This window comes from Pocillopora verrucosa, chromosome 6 (genome assembly GCF_036669915.1).
Source record: "Pocillopora verrucosa isolate sample1 chromosome 6, ASM3666991v2, whole genome shotgun sequence".
Lineage (NCBI taxonomy): Eukaryota > Metazoa > Cnidaria > Anthozoa > Scleractinia > Pocilloporidae > Pocillopora > Pocillopora verrucosa.
Window position 1 is genome coordinate 2,036,053 of NC_089317.1, and position 16,590 is coordinate 2,052,642.

Below are 16,590 nucleotides of genomic sequence, written 5' to 3' on the forward strand. Positions count from 1 at the left end.
GATTCATTGTTTATTATCTCACAAGTCATTGAGCTCGTGATTGTGACATTTTGCCTCATTTTAGTAGTAACTGTCTACTGGAGGATTTATATAGTCTTAAAGCGACACAAAAACCAGATTGAAGGCCTTCAAATCCAAGAAGTACAACAGGAAGTTCAAAATGACGACTTATCTAACTTTTTGAAGCTTCGAAAGTCCGCTCTTGGAACATTTTATGTATGTATTGTATTCTTGATTTGTTATTTGCCTTCCTATATTCTCTATTTATTATTCAAGGTTCGCCTTTTAAGTCCAATCTCCTATTACGAAGCTTGGCCCTATACAATTACTTTGTTTTTCCTCAACTCGTCTTTGAACCCTGTTATATACTGCTGGAAGATGGGACCCATTCGTCGCACTCTCATGGACATAATGCGAAGCATCGTCAATCGGTTCAGAGAATAACATTTGTTATAAGTTATTGTTGTTGCAGATATAAGCTTCTAGAAGTCTCCAGGCTGCTTGGTCATGCTGACATGTGTATCAGAACTTTCTAAAAGATTTCATCAAGTCAAGCAATTATTACGTAATATTATTGAAATATGTTCTTTTGTAAGCTTCTGGAATGTTCCCGAAGACCTTGTGAATGTATATAACGACCCAATTATGTAGTAGTAGTAGTCGTTGTTGTTGTTAGGAGTGACCGAGTGTTTAGAAAGCTATACCGTGAGAGAGAGCTACAGTTCAAGATTGCTAATTTCAAGAAAAGTTGGAGGAAACCGTGAGCTCTGCTCAGTAGCGAGCTAAGATATAGACTGTAGTGGGCTTAAGTAAGTTTATGGAGCATAAATACTGTACTGCCTTTAAGAGTCACTCCTTATCAAGAATTGTTTTTTTATATCGTAGTTGAGTTTGTAGGATTTCTGTGTTTTTCTTTCGGTTTGATTATACCGTAACACATTGGTTGGGTTCGTTTCTGATGTCAATTTACAATGCATGGGATAAGAGCCTCAGCCATCGTCAAATTAAACTTGATTTGTCGAAAGTTCTTAAGGAAAACTGAGGGAGGATGAAATTCAACGGTTATGAAAACTACGCAATGAGGTACTATAGGGTCAAGCATAAGAAAGTATCAGTTGTTAGTTTCCAGTGCATTTTACACACTAAATTTATATCTATTGATGTCACAAAAAAAGCCAGCCCTCATTTTTAATTTACATCTGCCGTCAACACGAACAATATTCAAACTTCCTGTATTCTTTTTGTTTAAGCGCTTGATGCAGAATTATTGTTTGATAAAATGTCTTATCTGTATTTCTTTTGGTTGAAATATCTAAAAATATTACATGACCATTGCTAAACTTTTCCTGAGCTAAGTGCAGCTTTTCATAAACTGAATTGTGCCGGGACATGTGAGCAGGTGGTCAAAGTGAGAGCAGAACGCGGTTGGCGTCTTTAAGGTGGGAAAGGGCTATCTGTAATATCTACTACCGTAAAATATTCCCAAGCTACTCTAAAACTACTGAAAATATGTAGGTATTATCTCAGTTTAGTAAGTTTGCCGAACATTCTGATTACCTCCTAGATCCGCCATAAACGAGTGCGTAATTTCTTCGTTATAATTATTTGGGTCTCTCTCCCCACCCCTCATCAACCATAAAATGCTCGGTCTCTGAAGATGTATTCAGTCTATTCATGCGAATTTAATAATAAAGTAGCATCTGTCAAGCGCTCTTTAATTTAACTGACTATAATGTTTCGTTTATTCATTTTGATAGATCAAAAATATGTTAATGACAGCCTTCCTTCAAATAACATTTTTCAGGTATAAATCTCATGTTTAGTTAAAATGTCTTGAAGCATTAAAAAAATAATTTGTTTTAGTTCTAACTAACGCCGAGTTAAAGCGATACTCGATGCTTTTTTCAAAAATTTAAATGCCAGAGATGAAAACATCTTGAATGTACGTACAGATGGCTTCGATGGTGTTTTGTGCTCGTGACTGACATCTACATATGACTTAAAATTTTCCATTTTTATAATCGGAAAAATATCAGGGCCACCGTAGTTTTAACGCTCAGATCTCATGGCTGAAAACGTTTGCGACTATCTCAACAAGCTTTTCTTTGGATGTTAAAGATTTTCGTCCGGTGCTTGTCGCTAATTGTGTCTTCAACAGCTTTTTGTCTTATACAACCATCATTTTGAACATCGTTACCATCCATGCGATAAGGAAAACCGCGTTGTTGCCAAAACCTTTGAGAACATTATTACTAAACCCTAAGCCTGGCTGCCTCCGATGTTGGGGTTGGTTTGTTGGTCCAACCACTCTACATTTCTACTTTTGTCAGCCGGTTAAATAAAAAACGTATCGACTGCATTTCCTACAAAATATTGTTGGCCGCTCTTTTGTATATCCTCGCTCTTGAATGCTGTAACCATAAGTGTGGACAGGTTCTTAGCTGTTCACCTTCATCTCAGATATCAAGAGCTTGTGACTCACAAGTGCGTGATTGCAGCGGTGATTTTAAAATGGCTGTTTAGCGCAGTTATTTATTCTGATCTCTTTTGGGCTCCATTGTTTATCATTTCTCAAGTCATAAGGTTAGTGCTTCATTCTGGTGGTAATTGTCTACTGGAGGATTTATATAGTCTTGAAGCGACACAAAAACCAGATTCAAGACCTTCAAATCCAAGAAGCACAACAGGGAGTTCAAAATGGCGACTTATCAAACGACCCATTCGTCGCAATCGCATGGACATAATGCGAGGCATCGTCAATCGGTTCAGAGAATAACAGTTCGTTTCTGATGCCAGTTCACAATGCATAAGATAAGAACCTTGGCCATCGCAAGCTTGATTTGTCAAGGACAACTGAGAGACCAAGAACTTTAGCGGTTGGGAAAATTACACAATAGAGCACTACAGAGTCAAGCCTAAGAAAGTTGCAGTTGCTAGTTTTAAGCGCATTTTGTATGAGAAATTTATAAATAACCAGAGAGCTTCCTTCTTACTTGAAATATGATTTTAAGGTTGTCATCAATTAATGTATGTATTTTTATTCGTCGATAGGATAATAAATTTATAGCCTTGTGAAGTGTATAGCTTGTGAATTAAATACAAAACCAATTTTTAGGTCGCTTTATAATGTAATAGGGGCCACGAGTTCATCAGTGTTTTTACTGCGAAAAAATGTAACCCTGTTTAGATAGAGCCTTTACTTTCTTGCGATCACACATAGACTTTTAGAATTCAGTTGAGCGGTTTCTGATATAAAGAATAATATTAAGTCGACTAGACTTGATGGTTGTCCATTCGACTAAAAGTCTTAACCTTGTCAATAACAACCCGTGCACTTATCTACTTAGTCTTAGAAAGACGGTTATACGTACATTTAATGCTAATTACACAAAGTAAAAGGATCTCTACGCCTTTAACTCAGACGGTTTGTCCATTTTGAAAATTTTTAGCCTCAACTTTCACCTTTTTTAGTTGGAAGTGAATCTCGCTGTGATGCAGAGTAATTAGTTTATTTAATTGGAATTCCTAAACTATATGGGAGGCTGCCTTTTGTTTTCCTTTGAGAGGAGTTTGTCTCACCTACATAAATCTGGTTTCTCCAATTTTGTTAATGTAGCAAGATGATTACCTCACGCATCATGGTTCTCACTTATTATTTACTAGAGGACGGACACAAAGATGACGTCTCCACGAGCAATCTTTTTCTTTTTTTATCAAATATTACAAATGGATTCCATGTTGCTGTGAGTCTGTACAGTAATAAACCACAGGATAGTTTGAAGCTACACTGGTTTGCAGATTTAATGAATGTAACCGAAGAAGTTACAATTCATAGACCCAACGTTTCGACACTCCTGTCTAGTGCCTTCATCAGGGGTGATCTAAACGCTGCAACAAGAGGTCCTTTTATATGATCACTAATTAGTGGCCTTTTTTCTGACGAGGTGTAAATAGGCGTCAGGAAACAGACCGCCATCGTCACGATTTAAAGGAGCGTGGGCGGAGTTAATGTGCCAACCCTCCAAACAAAGGCGCTGGTGGTAACGCCGATTAGTAGTGATAATTTTAGAATTATCCCACCCAATTGTATGGTTGGTTAGGCAAGTATGCTCCGATAAAGCTGAATTTTCCTTTTTGCAAAGAAAAACCGCATTTTGGTGCTCTTTTAACCGTGTACCAAACTGGCGTTTGGTCTGTCCGATGTATTCGTTATCACAGTCATTGCAAGGAATAGAATAAATGGCGTCGGTTCGTTGTTCTTTCGTGACAGGATCCTTAGGTTTGGCGAAAATATGCCCCAAAGTCTGAAAAGGTTTTTGAGCAACTTTAACGTTGTGGCTATTCAAAATTCTCTTGATGGGTTCAGTAACACCCTGTATGTAAGGAATAACAGCAAAACCAGTCGCTGGTTCCCTTTCATCAAGAGCGTTACTATTTGTAACTGGTTTTTGGCAGTTACGGAGAAAAGTTTTTGTATAGCCATTTGCCTTTAGGACATTGGAAACATATTTCCTCTCCTCAGCCTTCGAATCGAGTGATGATGGTAGACAATCAGCCCTCCTAAGTAAAGTTTTGGCTACAGACTTTTTATGGCAAATAGGATGGTGAGAATCGAAAGCGAGGTATTTGTCGGTGTGGGTGGGTTTACGATAGACACTTGTCTCTAAATTACCCTGAACCCCTCTAGACACATTTAAATCAAGAAAGGGCAAATGTCTATCCTTTTCACGTTCAAGGGTGAATTGGATCGACGGCTCTACTGAATTCAAATGCGACAAGAGGCGCTCCGCTTCATTTCCGGATACCGCAGAAATAACATCATCGACATATCGTTTCCAGAAAAAGGGTTTAACCGGTGAAGTGGCTAAGGCCCTTTGTTCCACGTCTTCCATTACCATGTTAGCAATGACAGCAGAAACAGGCGAACCCATAGCTGTACCAAAAACTTGTTGATAGTATGTGCCGTTATATGTAAATTGCGTGGTTTTGAGGCAAAAAGACAGCAGATGAATAATATCCTCCACAGGCAAAGAAGTTCTTTGTCCTAGGGAAGCATCTTCTCTGAGTCTTTCCTCCGCAACCTTAACGGCAAGATCAACTGGGATTTTAGTGAAGAGCGAAACAACGTCGAAAGATACTAATTCTTCACAAGCGTCAAGAGTTTTATCTCTTATGAAATCCGTAAATTCGCAGGAATTTTTGACAGTGTAATCAGTATTCCCAACAACAGGCGACAAAATTCTCGCAAGATAACCAGAAATTGCATAAGTCGGAGAATTAACAAAAGAGACAATGGGTCTCAAAGGAATTCCCGGTTTATGAGAAGTATCGCTGTCATTTGTATTTCAATCACCGTTGCAAAGAGAACCATGTGCTTCCATCGAGTTTGAGATTTCGGCCTCCTTTACGGAGTGCTAAAGGATACAAGCTCATGGTCCGTACTGGTTTTTCTTTTCTCAAGGTACGAATAGATGAATGTCACAGTTCCATACTGCGGTTACGTACGTTATTCTCTCGTTCACTCAGTGAACTCTCTGTTTTGATTAACAACTCCGAAACTTCCTGGGTCGAGGAGTTTTGCATTTCGAAAGAACTGCAGACGTTTACCAAACAGAGAGAGAAACATGACAGAAAACTCCGTCACTTGCTCAGTAAGAGGTCTCCTGTTAATTCAGGCTCATCTCTGAAAGATAAATGGGTCATGAACCTTTCCTCCAAGGAATTATCCGCGCTGGAACGGAGTGGTTTAGAGAAGGGTCTAAAGTTTGCTATTGCTCCTCGCAAAATACCGACCGCCGAAATTGTCGCCGCTATTGAGGAGAGTATCTCTCAACTCGATGACGATCGTAAGCATTTGGTAAGAGCAGAAGTAAGTAGCGTACTCAGGCGTGCTAAACCTCCTCCCAAAAACATTCAAAAGGATGTTTTCAATGCGCTTATAACTCTCAAAAAGGATCCGGACAGGCTCGTATTATCTGCTGACAAGGGTACTGTTGTGTTGTGGTTATGGACAAACAGCAATATCACGACAAAGCTTTGTCTCTGCTCAATGACAAGAGTACGTATGCTGTCTTAAACTCTGATCCAACCAGTAAAACTCAAAGAAAGTTAAACAAAATGTTGCTTGATTTGAAAAAAGCTGGCAGAATTAGTGACTCTACGTACAAAATGTTATACAGTAGTGACGGCTTATGTCCACGTTTTTATGGCTTACCAGTACGGACCATGAGCTTGTATCCTTTAGCACTCCGTAAAGGAGGCCGAAATCTCAAACTCGATGGAAGCACATGGTTCTCTTTGCAACGGTGATTGAAATACAAATGACAGCGATACTTCTCATAAACCGGGAATTCCTTTGAGACCCATTGTCTCTTTTGTTAATTCTCCGACTTATGCAATTTCTGGTTATCTTGCGAGAATTTTGTCGCCTGTTGTTGGGAATACTGATTACACTGTCAAAAATTCCTGCGAATTTACGGATTTCATAAGAGATAAAACTCTTGACGCTTGTGAAGAATTAGTATCTTTCGACGTTGTTTCGCTCTTCACTAAAATCCCAGTTGATCTTGCCGTTAAGGTTGCGGAGGAAAGACTCAGAGAAGATGCTTCCCTAGGACAAAGAACTTCTTTGCCTGTGGAGGATATTATTCATCTGCTGTCTTTTTGCCTCAAAACCACGCAATTTACATATAACGGCACATACTATCAACAAGTTTTTGGTACAGCTATGGGTTCGCCTGTTTCTGCTGTCATTGCTAACATGGTAATGGAAGACGTGGAACAAAGGGCCTTAGCCACTTCACCGGTTAAACCCTTTTTCTGGAAACGATATGTCGATGATGTTATTTCTGCGGTATCCGGAAATGAAGCGGAGCGCCTCTTGTCGCATTTGAATTCAGTAGAGCCGTCGATCCAATTCACCCTTGAACGTGAAAAGGATAGACATTTGCCCTTTCTTGATTTAAATGTGTCTAGAGGGGTTCAGGGTAATTTAGAGACAAGTGTCTATCGTAAACCCACCCACACCGACAAATACCTCGCTTTCGATTCTCACCATCCTATTTGCCATAAAAAGTCTGTAGCCAAAACTTTACTTAGGAGGGCTGATTGTCTACCATCATCACTCGATTCGAAGGCTGAGGAGAGGAAATATGTTTCCAATGTCCTAAAGGCAAATGGCTATACAAAAACTTTTCTCCGTAACTGCCAAAAACCAGTTACAAATAGTAACGCTCTTGATGAAAGGGAACCAGCGACTGGTTTTGCTGTTATTCCTTACATACAGGGTGTTACTGAACCCATCAAGAGAATTTTGAATAGCCACAACGTTAAAGTTGCTCAAAAACCTTTTCAGACTTTGGGGCATATTTTCGCCAAACCTAAGGATCCTGTCACGAAAGAACAACGAACCGACGCCATTTATTCTATTCCTTGCAATGACTGTGATAACGAATACATCGGACAGACCAAACGCCAGTTTGGTACACGGTTAAAAGAGCACCAAAATGCGGTTTTTCTTTGCAAAAAGGAAAATTCAGCTTTATCGGAGCATACTTGCCTAACCAACCATAAAATTGGGTGGGATAATTCTAAAATTATCACTACTAATCGGCGTTACCACCAGCGCCTTTGTTTGGAGGGTTGGCACATTAACTCCGCCCACGCTCCTTTAAATCGTGACGATGGCGGTCTGCTTCCTGACGCCTATTTACACCTCGTCAGAAAAAAGGCCGCTAATTAGTGATCATATAAAAGGACCTCTTGTTGCAGCGTTTAGATCACCCCTGATGAAGGCACTAGACAGGAGTGTCGAAACGTTGGGTCTATGAATTGTAACTTCTTCGGTTACATTCATTAAATCTGCAAACCAGTGTAGCTTCAAACTATGTCTGATTGTCCACCTGGTTGCCGTGTGAACTTTAATATATTTTAAACCACAGGATGTTACATAAAGTATGACTTCATCTCTGATCTGTTACTATGTCTAGAGAGATTTGATCAAAGATGTACCTCATATGGAATTTCATCCACTCGAGTAGCAAACAATGCGCATCTGAATATATTAGTAATAGGAATTATGGCAATTATTAGGATATCCCGTAATAACATTTCTTAACGCCTTACTTTTATTAAGAGGCCATCTGATGTCCTTTAGCCGAATTCATTTGATTCGTTTTGATCGCTTTTTCCATGTTTTATTTTTTGTTGTCCGAGCATCTGGCAGAATTTTCAATACCATCTTAATTCTACTATGCATGGGTATTTTGAGTCGTTTTTAACGACAACCTTCTTGAAACACGTAAATCGCTCTGACGAAGGGCTAAGGCTCGAAACGTCAGCTTTAAAACATTTTACGGTGGCCAATTTACGTTATTAACCCAGTTGATAATACTAAATTACCCTGTTATACTCTCCCACCGTCGCAGCACCACAGTTTCTTTAGAAACTTACCCTCTTTAATCACAATACATGTTAAGGAAGACAGAAAAACAACCAAAAGAAAAGATAAACCTAAAATTTCTCAATGTGTTTGAGGGTTGTGTGGACTTTTAATTGACCATCTTTAAAATTCTTGGCTAAGTTTAAAGAAGCCCTTTAAAAAACTACTCATTTACTTTTAGAGGGTTTGAAGGAAGGCATTTGGGTCATTCCCCTCCCGGTCGAAGATTGCGGAAATAAGACTGATAACGAGTGTACTATGGATTCAGATTGTTTTTGTGAAATGAAATGCTGTTCGGATTCTTGTCAGAAGCTGTGTGTTCTGCCTCCACAAAGTAAGTGGTCTCCTAAATATTTCCTTTGTTGTCGCCTTGTGTAACTTGGAGACTTTGGAAGTGTACACAAAGAGGTGCAAAAAAGAAAAGGCTTCATGAAACAATGTCCGTGCGTCCCCCTTCCGCCGCAAAAAAGTTGGAAAGTTTGCTATTCAAGCATAGTGACGACTTCCTTGAAAGTGGAAGCCTTAACTTTTTCTGTAATTAACAGACCTCGTAAGTGCGCTGTCATTATTTCACGAGTACTACATACCGTTTAGGACGGTGTGGTTCACAGAGGTGTCGCCCCATCCCGAGTTCGCCGCCTTCCAGCTCGCCCCCATCAAGAAAAGTTCGCCTCTTCACCTAATATAACCTAATATAACCACTGCCTCATGGTCACGACGCAGTGACCTTTCTGCGCTCGGTCCGTTGGTTATTACCTCAAGCTAAATATTTTCGTCCGGCCCACCCACTCAGCACAAAGCACAATTCAATTCTTGGTTTGTGTAGTGAAAGGATGCAATGATATCCTTTATGCTGGCTACAACACTAGTGGTGTTTATACGATAAACTCTGACAAAAAAAAACAGAGTTTGAGGTGTATTGCGACCTAACAACAGACAGTTGAGGATGGATCGTGTTCCAAAGGCGACAGCATGCATCTGTCAGCTTCCATCACACCTGGAATTACTATAGATCAGGCTTTGGAGACTTTGGGAAGAATTCATGGCCAGGAAATTACAAAATTCATCGTATTACTGCAGCAAATAAGATGTTGCTGCGAATCGAGCTGGAGGATTGAAGCGGAAAGAAAGTTTTCGCTCACTACACCATGTTCAAGGTAGACAACGAAAAGAACAACTACAAGATCACGGTCATCGGTTACAATGGTACATCCGGGGATTCGTTGAGTTACCATAACAACATGATGTTCAGCACCAGAGACAAGGATAACGACATGTGGAAGACGGGAAGCTGCTCAAATGACCTGACCGGGGGATGGTGGTTTAACGATTGTCACAACTCCTATTTGAACGGGCAGTTCATGGGGAACATACATAAAATTAAAGCTCTTATGGAAATTCTCACTAAAGTAAGTTGTCACTAATCGATCGACAAGGAATGCCCAGATTCCTCAGATCTCCCTGAATAGATCCATCACAAGGCAAAGAACAATTTCTTTTCACCTTTCTAGAGACAATTTAATTTCTTATTTCATATTAATTTTTCATTTAATTTGTATGTATACATATTTTTGTTTATAGGTAATTTAGTATTAACAACTGAAATGAAAACGTAAATTGGCCACCGTAAAGAGTGCAAAGGCTGACAATTTGAGCGTTAGCCCTTTGTCAGAGCGATTGGAGGAGTTGTGGGTTGTGTGTAGGTTTATATGCAGACAATGAGCTACACTGTCGGTGGGAATATGGTGACGGGAAAACAAGAATTTTTCATTACAACCTGAACTCAACATTCCCTATTTTTAACAGAGGACAAACTTTAACATGCATATGATTTAGAGAGAAAAATTAAGGAAGATCATTTTATTTATCTATTAGTAAAGTTGCGACTGGCCCTAATTGCTTCGAGTAGCTGACAGATGGAGCAAAACTCTTGACCAATCACTTCACGATGTGAAAGGAAACTAATTCAATTCCTGACTGTTTTTGACACCGCTCATTTGCAAACTACTCTTTACCTCTGGACGAAATAAATTTATGGTCCTGTTATTTGCCGGATAGTTGTTTTTCATTCGTTCTTTATTTTCTGAGCCTCACAGGCTAAAGTCTTTCATACTCTAAACACAATATTGCATTTTTCACATTTAATTTTCATGTATTGATGTCACAAAAAAACCAGCTCTCATTTTTAATTTACATCTGCCGTCAACATGAACAATAGTCAAACATCCTGTATTCTTTTTGTTTAAGCACTTGATGCAGAATTATTGTTTGATAAAATGTCTTATCTGTATTTCTTTCGGTTGAAATATCTAAAAATATTACATGGCCTTTGCCAGACTTTTTCTGAGCTAAGTGCAGCCGTTCATGAACTGAAGTGGATACGGGACTTGTGAGGAGGCGGTTAAAGTGAGAGCCGAACGCGGTTGGCGTCTATAAGGGGGAAGGACTATCTGTAATATCTACTGCCGGAAAATATTCCCAAGCCACTCTAAAACGACTGAAAAATATGCCGGTATCACCTCGGTTTAGTAAGTTTGCCGAACATTCTGATTACCTCCTAGATCCGCCACAAACGAGTGCGTAATTTATTCGTAATAATTATTTGGGTCTCTCTCCCCACCCCTCACCAACCATAAAATGCTCGGTCTCTGAAGATGAATTCGGTGTATTCAGGCGAATTAAGTAATGAGGAAACATATGTTAAGTGAACTTTAATTTAACTGACTATGTTTTTTTGTTTATTCATTTTGATAGATAAAAAAATATATGTTAATGACAGCTTTCCTTCAAATAACTTCTTCCAAGTATAAGTCCCATGTTTAGTTGGAATGTCTTGAAGCATTAGACAGATCATTTGTTTTAGTTCTAACTAACACCGAGTGAAAGCGATACTCGATGCTTTTTTCAAAAATTCAAATGCCGGAGTTGAAGACATCTTGACTGTACGTACAGATGGCTTCGACTGTGTTTTGTACTCGTGATTGACAGCTACATATGACTTAAAAATTTCCGTTTTAGAATTGGAAAATATCAGAGCCACTGTAGTTTTAACGCTCAGCTCTCATGGCGAAAAACGTTAGCGACCTTCTCAACGAGTCTTTCTTTGGAAACTCTGCGGATGTCGAAGGTTTTCGTCCGTCACTTGTCGCTACTTGTGTCTTCAACAGTTTTTTGAGTTATACAACAATCATTTTGAACATCCTGACCATCCATGCGATAAGGAAAACCGCGTTGTTGCCGAAACCTTTGAGAACATTATTACTGAGCCTGGCTGCCTCCGATGTTGGCGTTGGTTTGTTGGCACAGCCGCTCTTTATTTCTGTTCTAGTCATCTGGTTAAAACGAAGCCGTATCGACCCCATTTCCTTTAAGGGATTGATGGCCGTTGTGACTTTCTTTTGTGCATCTTCGCTCTTCAGTGTTGTGACCATAAGTGTGGATAGGTTCTTAGCTGTTCATCTTCATCTCAGATATCAAGAGCTTGTGACTCATGAGCGCGTCATTGCAGTGGTGATATCAATATGGCTGTTAAGCGCAATTATTTCTTCTAGTGTCTTTTGGGATACATATATCATCTCACGAGTCATATGGCTCGTGATTATGACTGTTTGCCTCATTGTAGTAGTAACTGTCTACTGGAGGATTTATATAGTCTTTAAGCGACATAAAAACCAGATTCAAAGCTTTCAAATCCAAGAAGTACGACAGGGAGTTCAAAATGGCGACTTATCTAGCTTTTCAAAGGTTAGAAAGTCAGCTCATGGAATATTTTATGTATGTATTGTGTTCTTGATTTGTTTCTTGCCTTCCTATATTCTCTCTTTTTTAATCCTTTCTCGCCCTTTAAATATAATCTCTTTATACAAAGCTCAGCTCTATACAACGACTTTGTTTTTCCTTAACTCGTCTTTGAACCCTGTTATGTATTGCTGGAAGATGGGATCCATTCGTCGCACTCTTATGCACACAATGCGAGGCATCGTCAATCGGTTCAGAGAATAGCATTTGTTATGAGTAATTGTTGTTGTAAATATAAGCTTCTAGAAATCTCCGGACTGCTTAGTCATGTTGACACGAGTACCATAGAACTTTCCAGAACATTTCATCAAGTCACACAATTATTGCGTAATACTACTGAAATACTTCTTTTGTAAGCTTCCAGAATGTTCCAGAGCACTCTGTGAATGTATATAAGGACCCAGTTATATAGTAGTAGTTGTGATTTTTGTTATCAGAAAGCTTCCTCGCCGCTTTAAGTATTATTTCAAGTTTGTCATCAATTAATGTGTATATTTGTACTTGTCGATAGGATAGTTAATTTTTAACCTTGTGAAGTGTATAGCCTGTGAGTTAAATACAAAACCGATTTTTAGGTCGCTTTATAGTGTAATAAGGGCCACAAGTTCATCAGTGTCTTTACTACAGTTAAATGTAACCCTCTTTAAATAAAGCCTTTACTTACTTGCGATCACACATAGACGTCCAGAATTCAGTTGTGCAGTTTCTGATATAAAGAATAACATTAAGTCGACTAGACTTGATGGTTGTCCATCGGACTGAAATTCTTTACCTTGTCAACAGTAACCCGGGCACTCACCAACTTAGGCAAAGACAGAATGTTATACATTTTATGCTACTTGCACAAAGTACAAGGAGCTCTACGCCTTTACTCAGACGGTTAGTTGGTTTTGAAAAATTTAGGCTCAATTTTCACCTTTTTTTAGTTGGAAGTGAATATCGCTGAGATGCAGGGTAAGTGGAACGTTTTATTTCTATTGGAAATTGCCTTTTGTTTTTTTTTTGAGAGCTGTTTATCTCACCTGCATAACTCTCGTTTCTCCAATTTTGTCGATATAGCAAACTGAATACGTCATGCACCATGGCTCTTACTTATAATTTACTAGAGGACGGACACAAAGATGACGTTACCATGAACAAGTTTTTTCTTTTTTTATTAAATAACACAAATGGGTTCCATGTTGCCGTGAGTCTGTACAGTAATAGATCACATGACGTTACATAAATGATGACGCCATCTCTAATCTATCACTATGTCTGGTGAGATTTGATCAAAGATGTACCTCATAAGCAATTTTATATCCACTCGTGTAACAAGCAATACTCATCTGAATTTTACGTATAATAGGAATTATGGTAATCATTGGGATGTCTCGTAATAAAATTTCTTAGCGCCTTACTTTTATTACAAGGCCATCTGTAGTCCTTTAGTCGAATTCGTTTGATTCATTTCGATCGCTTTTTCCATGATTCAGTTTTTGTTGTCAGGCAGAATTTTCAACCCCATCTTAATTCAACTATGCACAGGTATTTCGAAACGTCAGCTTAAAACTCTTTACGGCGGCCAGTTTACGTTATTAACTCAGTTGATAATACTAAATTGCCCTGTTATACTCTTCCACCGACGCAGCACCACGGTTTCTTAAGAAACTTACCGTCCTTAACCAAAATATATGTTACGCAAGATAGAAAAACAACCAAACGGAAAAGATGAACCTTACATTTCTCAGTGTGTTTGCGGGTTGCGCAGATTTGCGCCTATTGCAAATGACCATCTTTACGATTCTTGGCTTAGTTTAAGGAAGCCTTTTAAAAAGTACTTATTTATTTTTAGAGGGTTTGAAGGAAGGCATTTGCCCAATTCCTCTCCCGGTCGAAGATTGCGGAAATGAGACTGATGACGAGTGTAGTTTGGATTCAGATTTTTTTGGTGAAATAAAATGCTGTTCAGATTCTTGTCAGAAGCTGTGTGTTCAGCCTCCACAAAGTAAGTGGTCTCCTCTATATTTCCTTTGTTGTCGCCTTTTATAACTTGGAGACTTTGGAAGTGTAAAAAAAGAGTGCAAAGAAGGCTTTGTGCAACAATACCCCTGCGACCCCTCCCCTCCCAGAAAAAGTCGGAAAGTTTGCCACTCAAGCATAGCGATGGCAATGCAATTGAACTCCTTGAAAGTGAAAGCCTTAACTCTTTCTGTAATTAGCAGACCTCGTAAGTGCACCGTCGTTATGTCACGATTACTCCCTACCTTTAGTAGACAGTGTAGTTCACAGAGTTGTCGCTCCATTGCAAGTTCGTCGCCTTCCAGTTCGCCCCCATCAAGATGAGTTCGCCCCTTTATCAAAATGACAAATTAGCCCCCATCTTTATCACTTTGCCACATGGTCATGATGCACTGACATTTCTGCGCTCACTCCGTTCGTTATGACCTCAAGCTAAATTTTTCCGACTGGCCCTACCTCTTGGCATTAAGCACATAATTCGATTCTTGTTTTATGTAGCGAGAGAGTGCGATGATATCCTTTATGCTGGCTACAACACTAGTGGTGTTTATAACATCAACCCTGAAAGAAAAACAGAGTTTAAGGTGTATTGCGACCTGCAGACGAACAGCGGAGGATGGATCGTGTTCCAAAGGCGACAGGATGCATCTGTCAGCTTCCATCGCAATTGGAATGACTATAGATCAGGCTTCGGAGACCTTAGAAAGAATTTCTGGCTGGGAAACGACAAAATTTATCGTATCACCACAGCAAATGAGACGTCGCTGCGAATCGAGCTGGAGGATTGGAGTGGAAAGAGATTTTTCGCTCATTACGACGTGTTCAAGGTAGACAAGGAAAAAAACAGTTACAAGATCACGGTCATCGGTTACAATGGTACATACGGGGATTCGTTGAAGTACCATAACAACATGATGTTCAGCACCAGAGACAGGGATAACGACAGGTGGAAGACGGGAAGCTGCTCAAATGACCTAACCGGGGGATGGTGGTTTAACGATTGTCACAACTCCAATTTAAACGGACAGTTCATTTGGAACACAAAAGCTTACAGTGGAATTGGCTGGGTTCGATTTAAACATAACCTCTCCTTAAAGTTTGTGGAAATGAAGATGAGAGCTCAGTCCTTCCTGAAAGAAAAAGAGGATGAAAGGGAGAAGTGAGACAAATATTTTTTTGCACAAATTCGTGAAACAATTTTGAGTGTATCTATAAAGCATTTCTTACAAAAAATTGTAACGCGTAACTGTCAACAAACACAAAAGCTAAACCGTTATGCCCCGCTCTAGATAAATAACATTACTATATCCCTCGATTAGTACGTGGAATATGATTGGTCAATTTAGCAGGCTGTATATCACTGTACGGCCCGTTAAACTCAAAGGTTTGTGGTTAAGGCCACTGAAGAATGTAATAAACTGAAACACATGAAAAAACTTCGCGGTGGCTTTCATCTGAATGGTCAAAGGCTGGTGTTTCATCCATTGACTTTAAAGTTAGAATTAATCAGTGGTTCTTAATAAACAGTAAACATGGAAGTACTAATAAGAGAAGAAAAGAGAAGAAAAGCCGACTTCGTTAATGAATAAAAATAAATGAGTCGACAATCCCCGAATAACATTCGTAAAGTGCGTTGACGCTCACTCTTAAGATGGAAAAATGCGTTGAACCATCATTACAATACAATGGTCGTAATTTTCAATTTACAAAATTCTCATTTTTTTTTTAACTGTGTCCCTACCGACGAAAAAAGTCTTTCAGGTAAACGGCTAAAATCGGCCAGTGGCATATCTTAGTTGTCGATTTTCATTCTCAGCTGAGAGAAATGCCAACACCAAAGCCACTGAATACGTAACTTTAGGTTTCTTTTTGAAGATTGTTTTTTTTCCCCTTTTAGAGAAGTTTGAACCTCACCGTCTGTCAGCGATACGGAGTTTTTAGTGTTTTAGTCGCCATAATTCGAGAAAGCTCCGACAAACAACTTGTATTGAGAATCGTGAAGGCTTTGCCGTTCATTTATCAACCTGACCGAGTGGCGCCAAAGGCGAGTGACGTGTCAACAGCTGATCGGCTATATCAACAGACGTGAAAAAATACGATATTTTTTCACGTGTATTGTTTCGGCTTTTCTCGGAGCCGGAAATCCCTGTATAACATTGCAGTTTATGTAATAAAAATTTTTTATCGGAGTACTCATAGCATAAGATGTTATCCAGGCCAGAACCATAATTGTGCCTTATAATAAACTGAACCTCATTAAAGTACTACGTTTTAGCTTTCATTTAAATGGTCAAACACTAGATTATTATCCACACCAAGCTAGAATCACCTTGGGCAGTTTATTTAAAAAA

At 39.2% G+C, this 16,590-nt stretch overlaps 1 protein-coding gene across 1 annotated transcript; it reads left to right on the forward strand.

Moving 5' to 3' along the window:
• The first annotated feature begins 9,588 nt into the window (after positions 1–9,588).
• On the forward strand, positions 9,589–15,402 carry LOC131780151 (fibrinogen-like protein A). The gene is made up of 4 exons (XM_066168282.1): positions 9,589–9,849; positions 13,165–13,192; positions 14,073–14,225; positions 14,738–15,402. Exons 1-4 carry the CDS (start codon positions 9,589–9,591, stop codon positions 15,400–15,402), a joined length of 1,107 nt encoding a protein of 368 aa, XP_066024379.1.
• Positions 15,403–16,590: the final 1,188 nt, after the last annotated feature.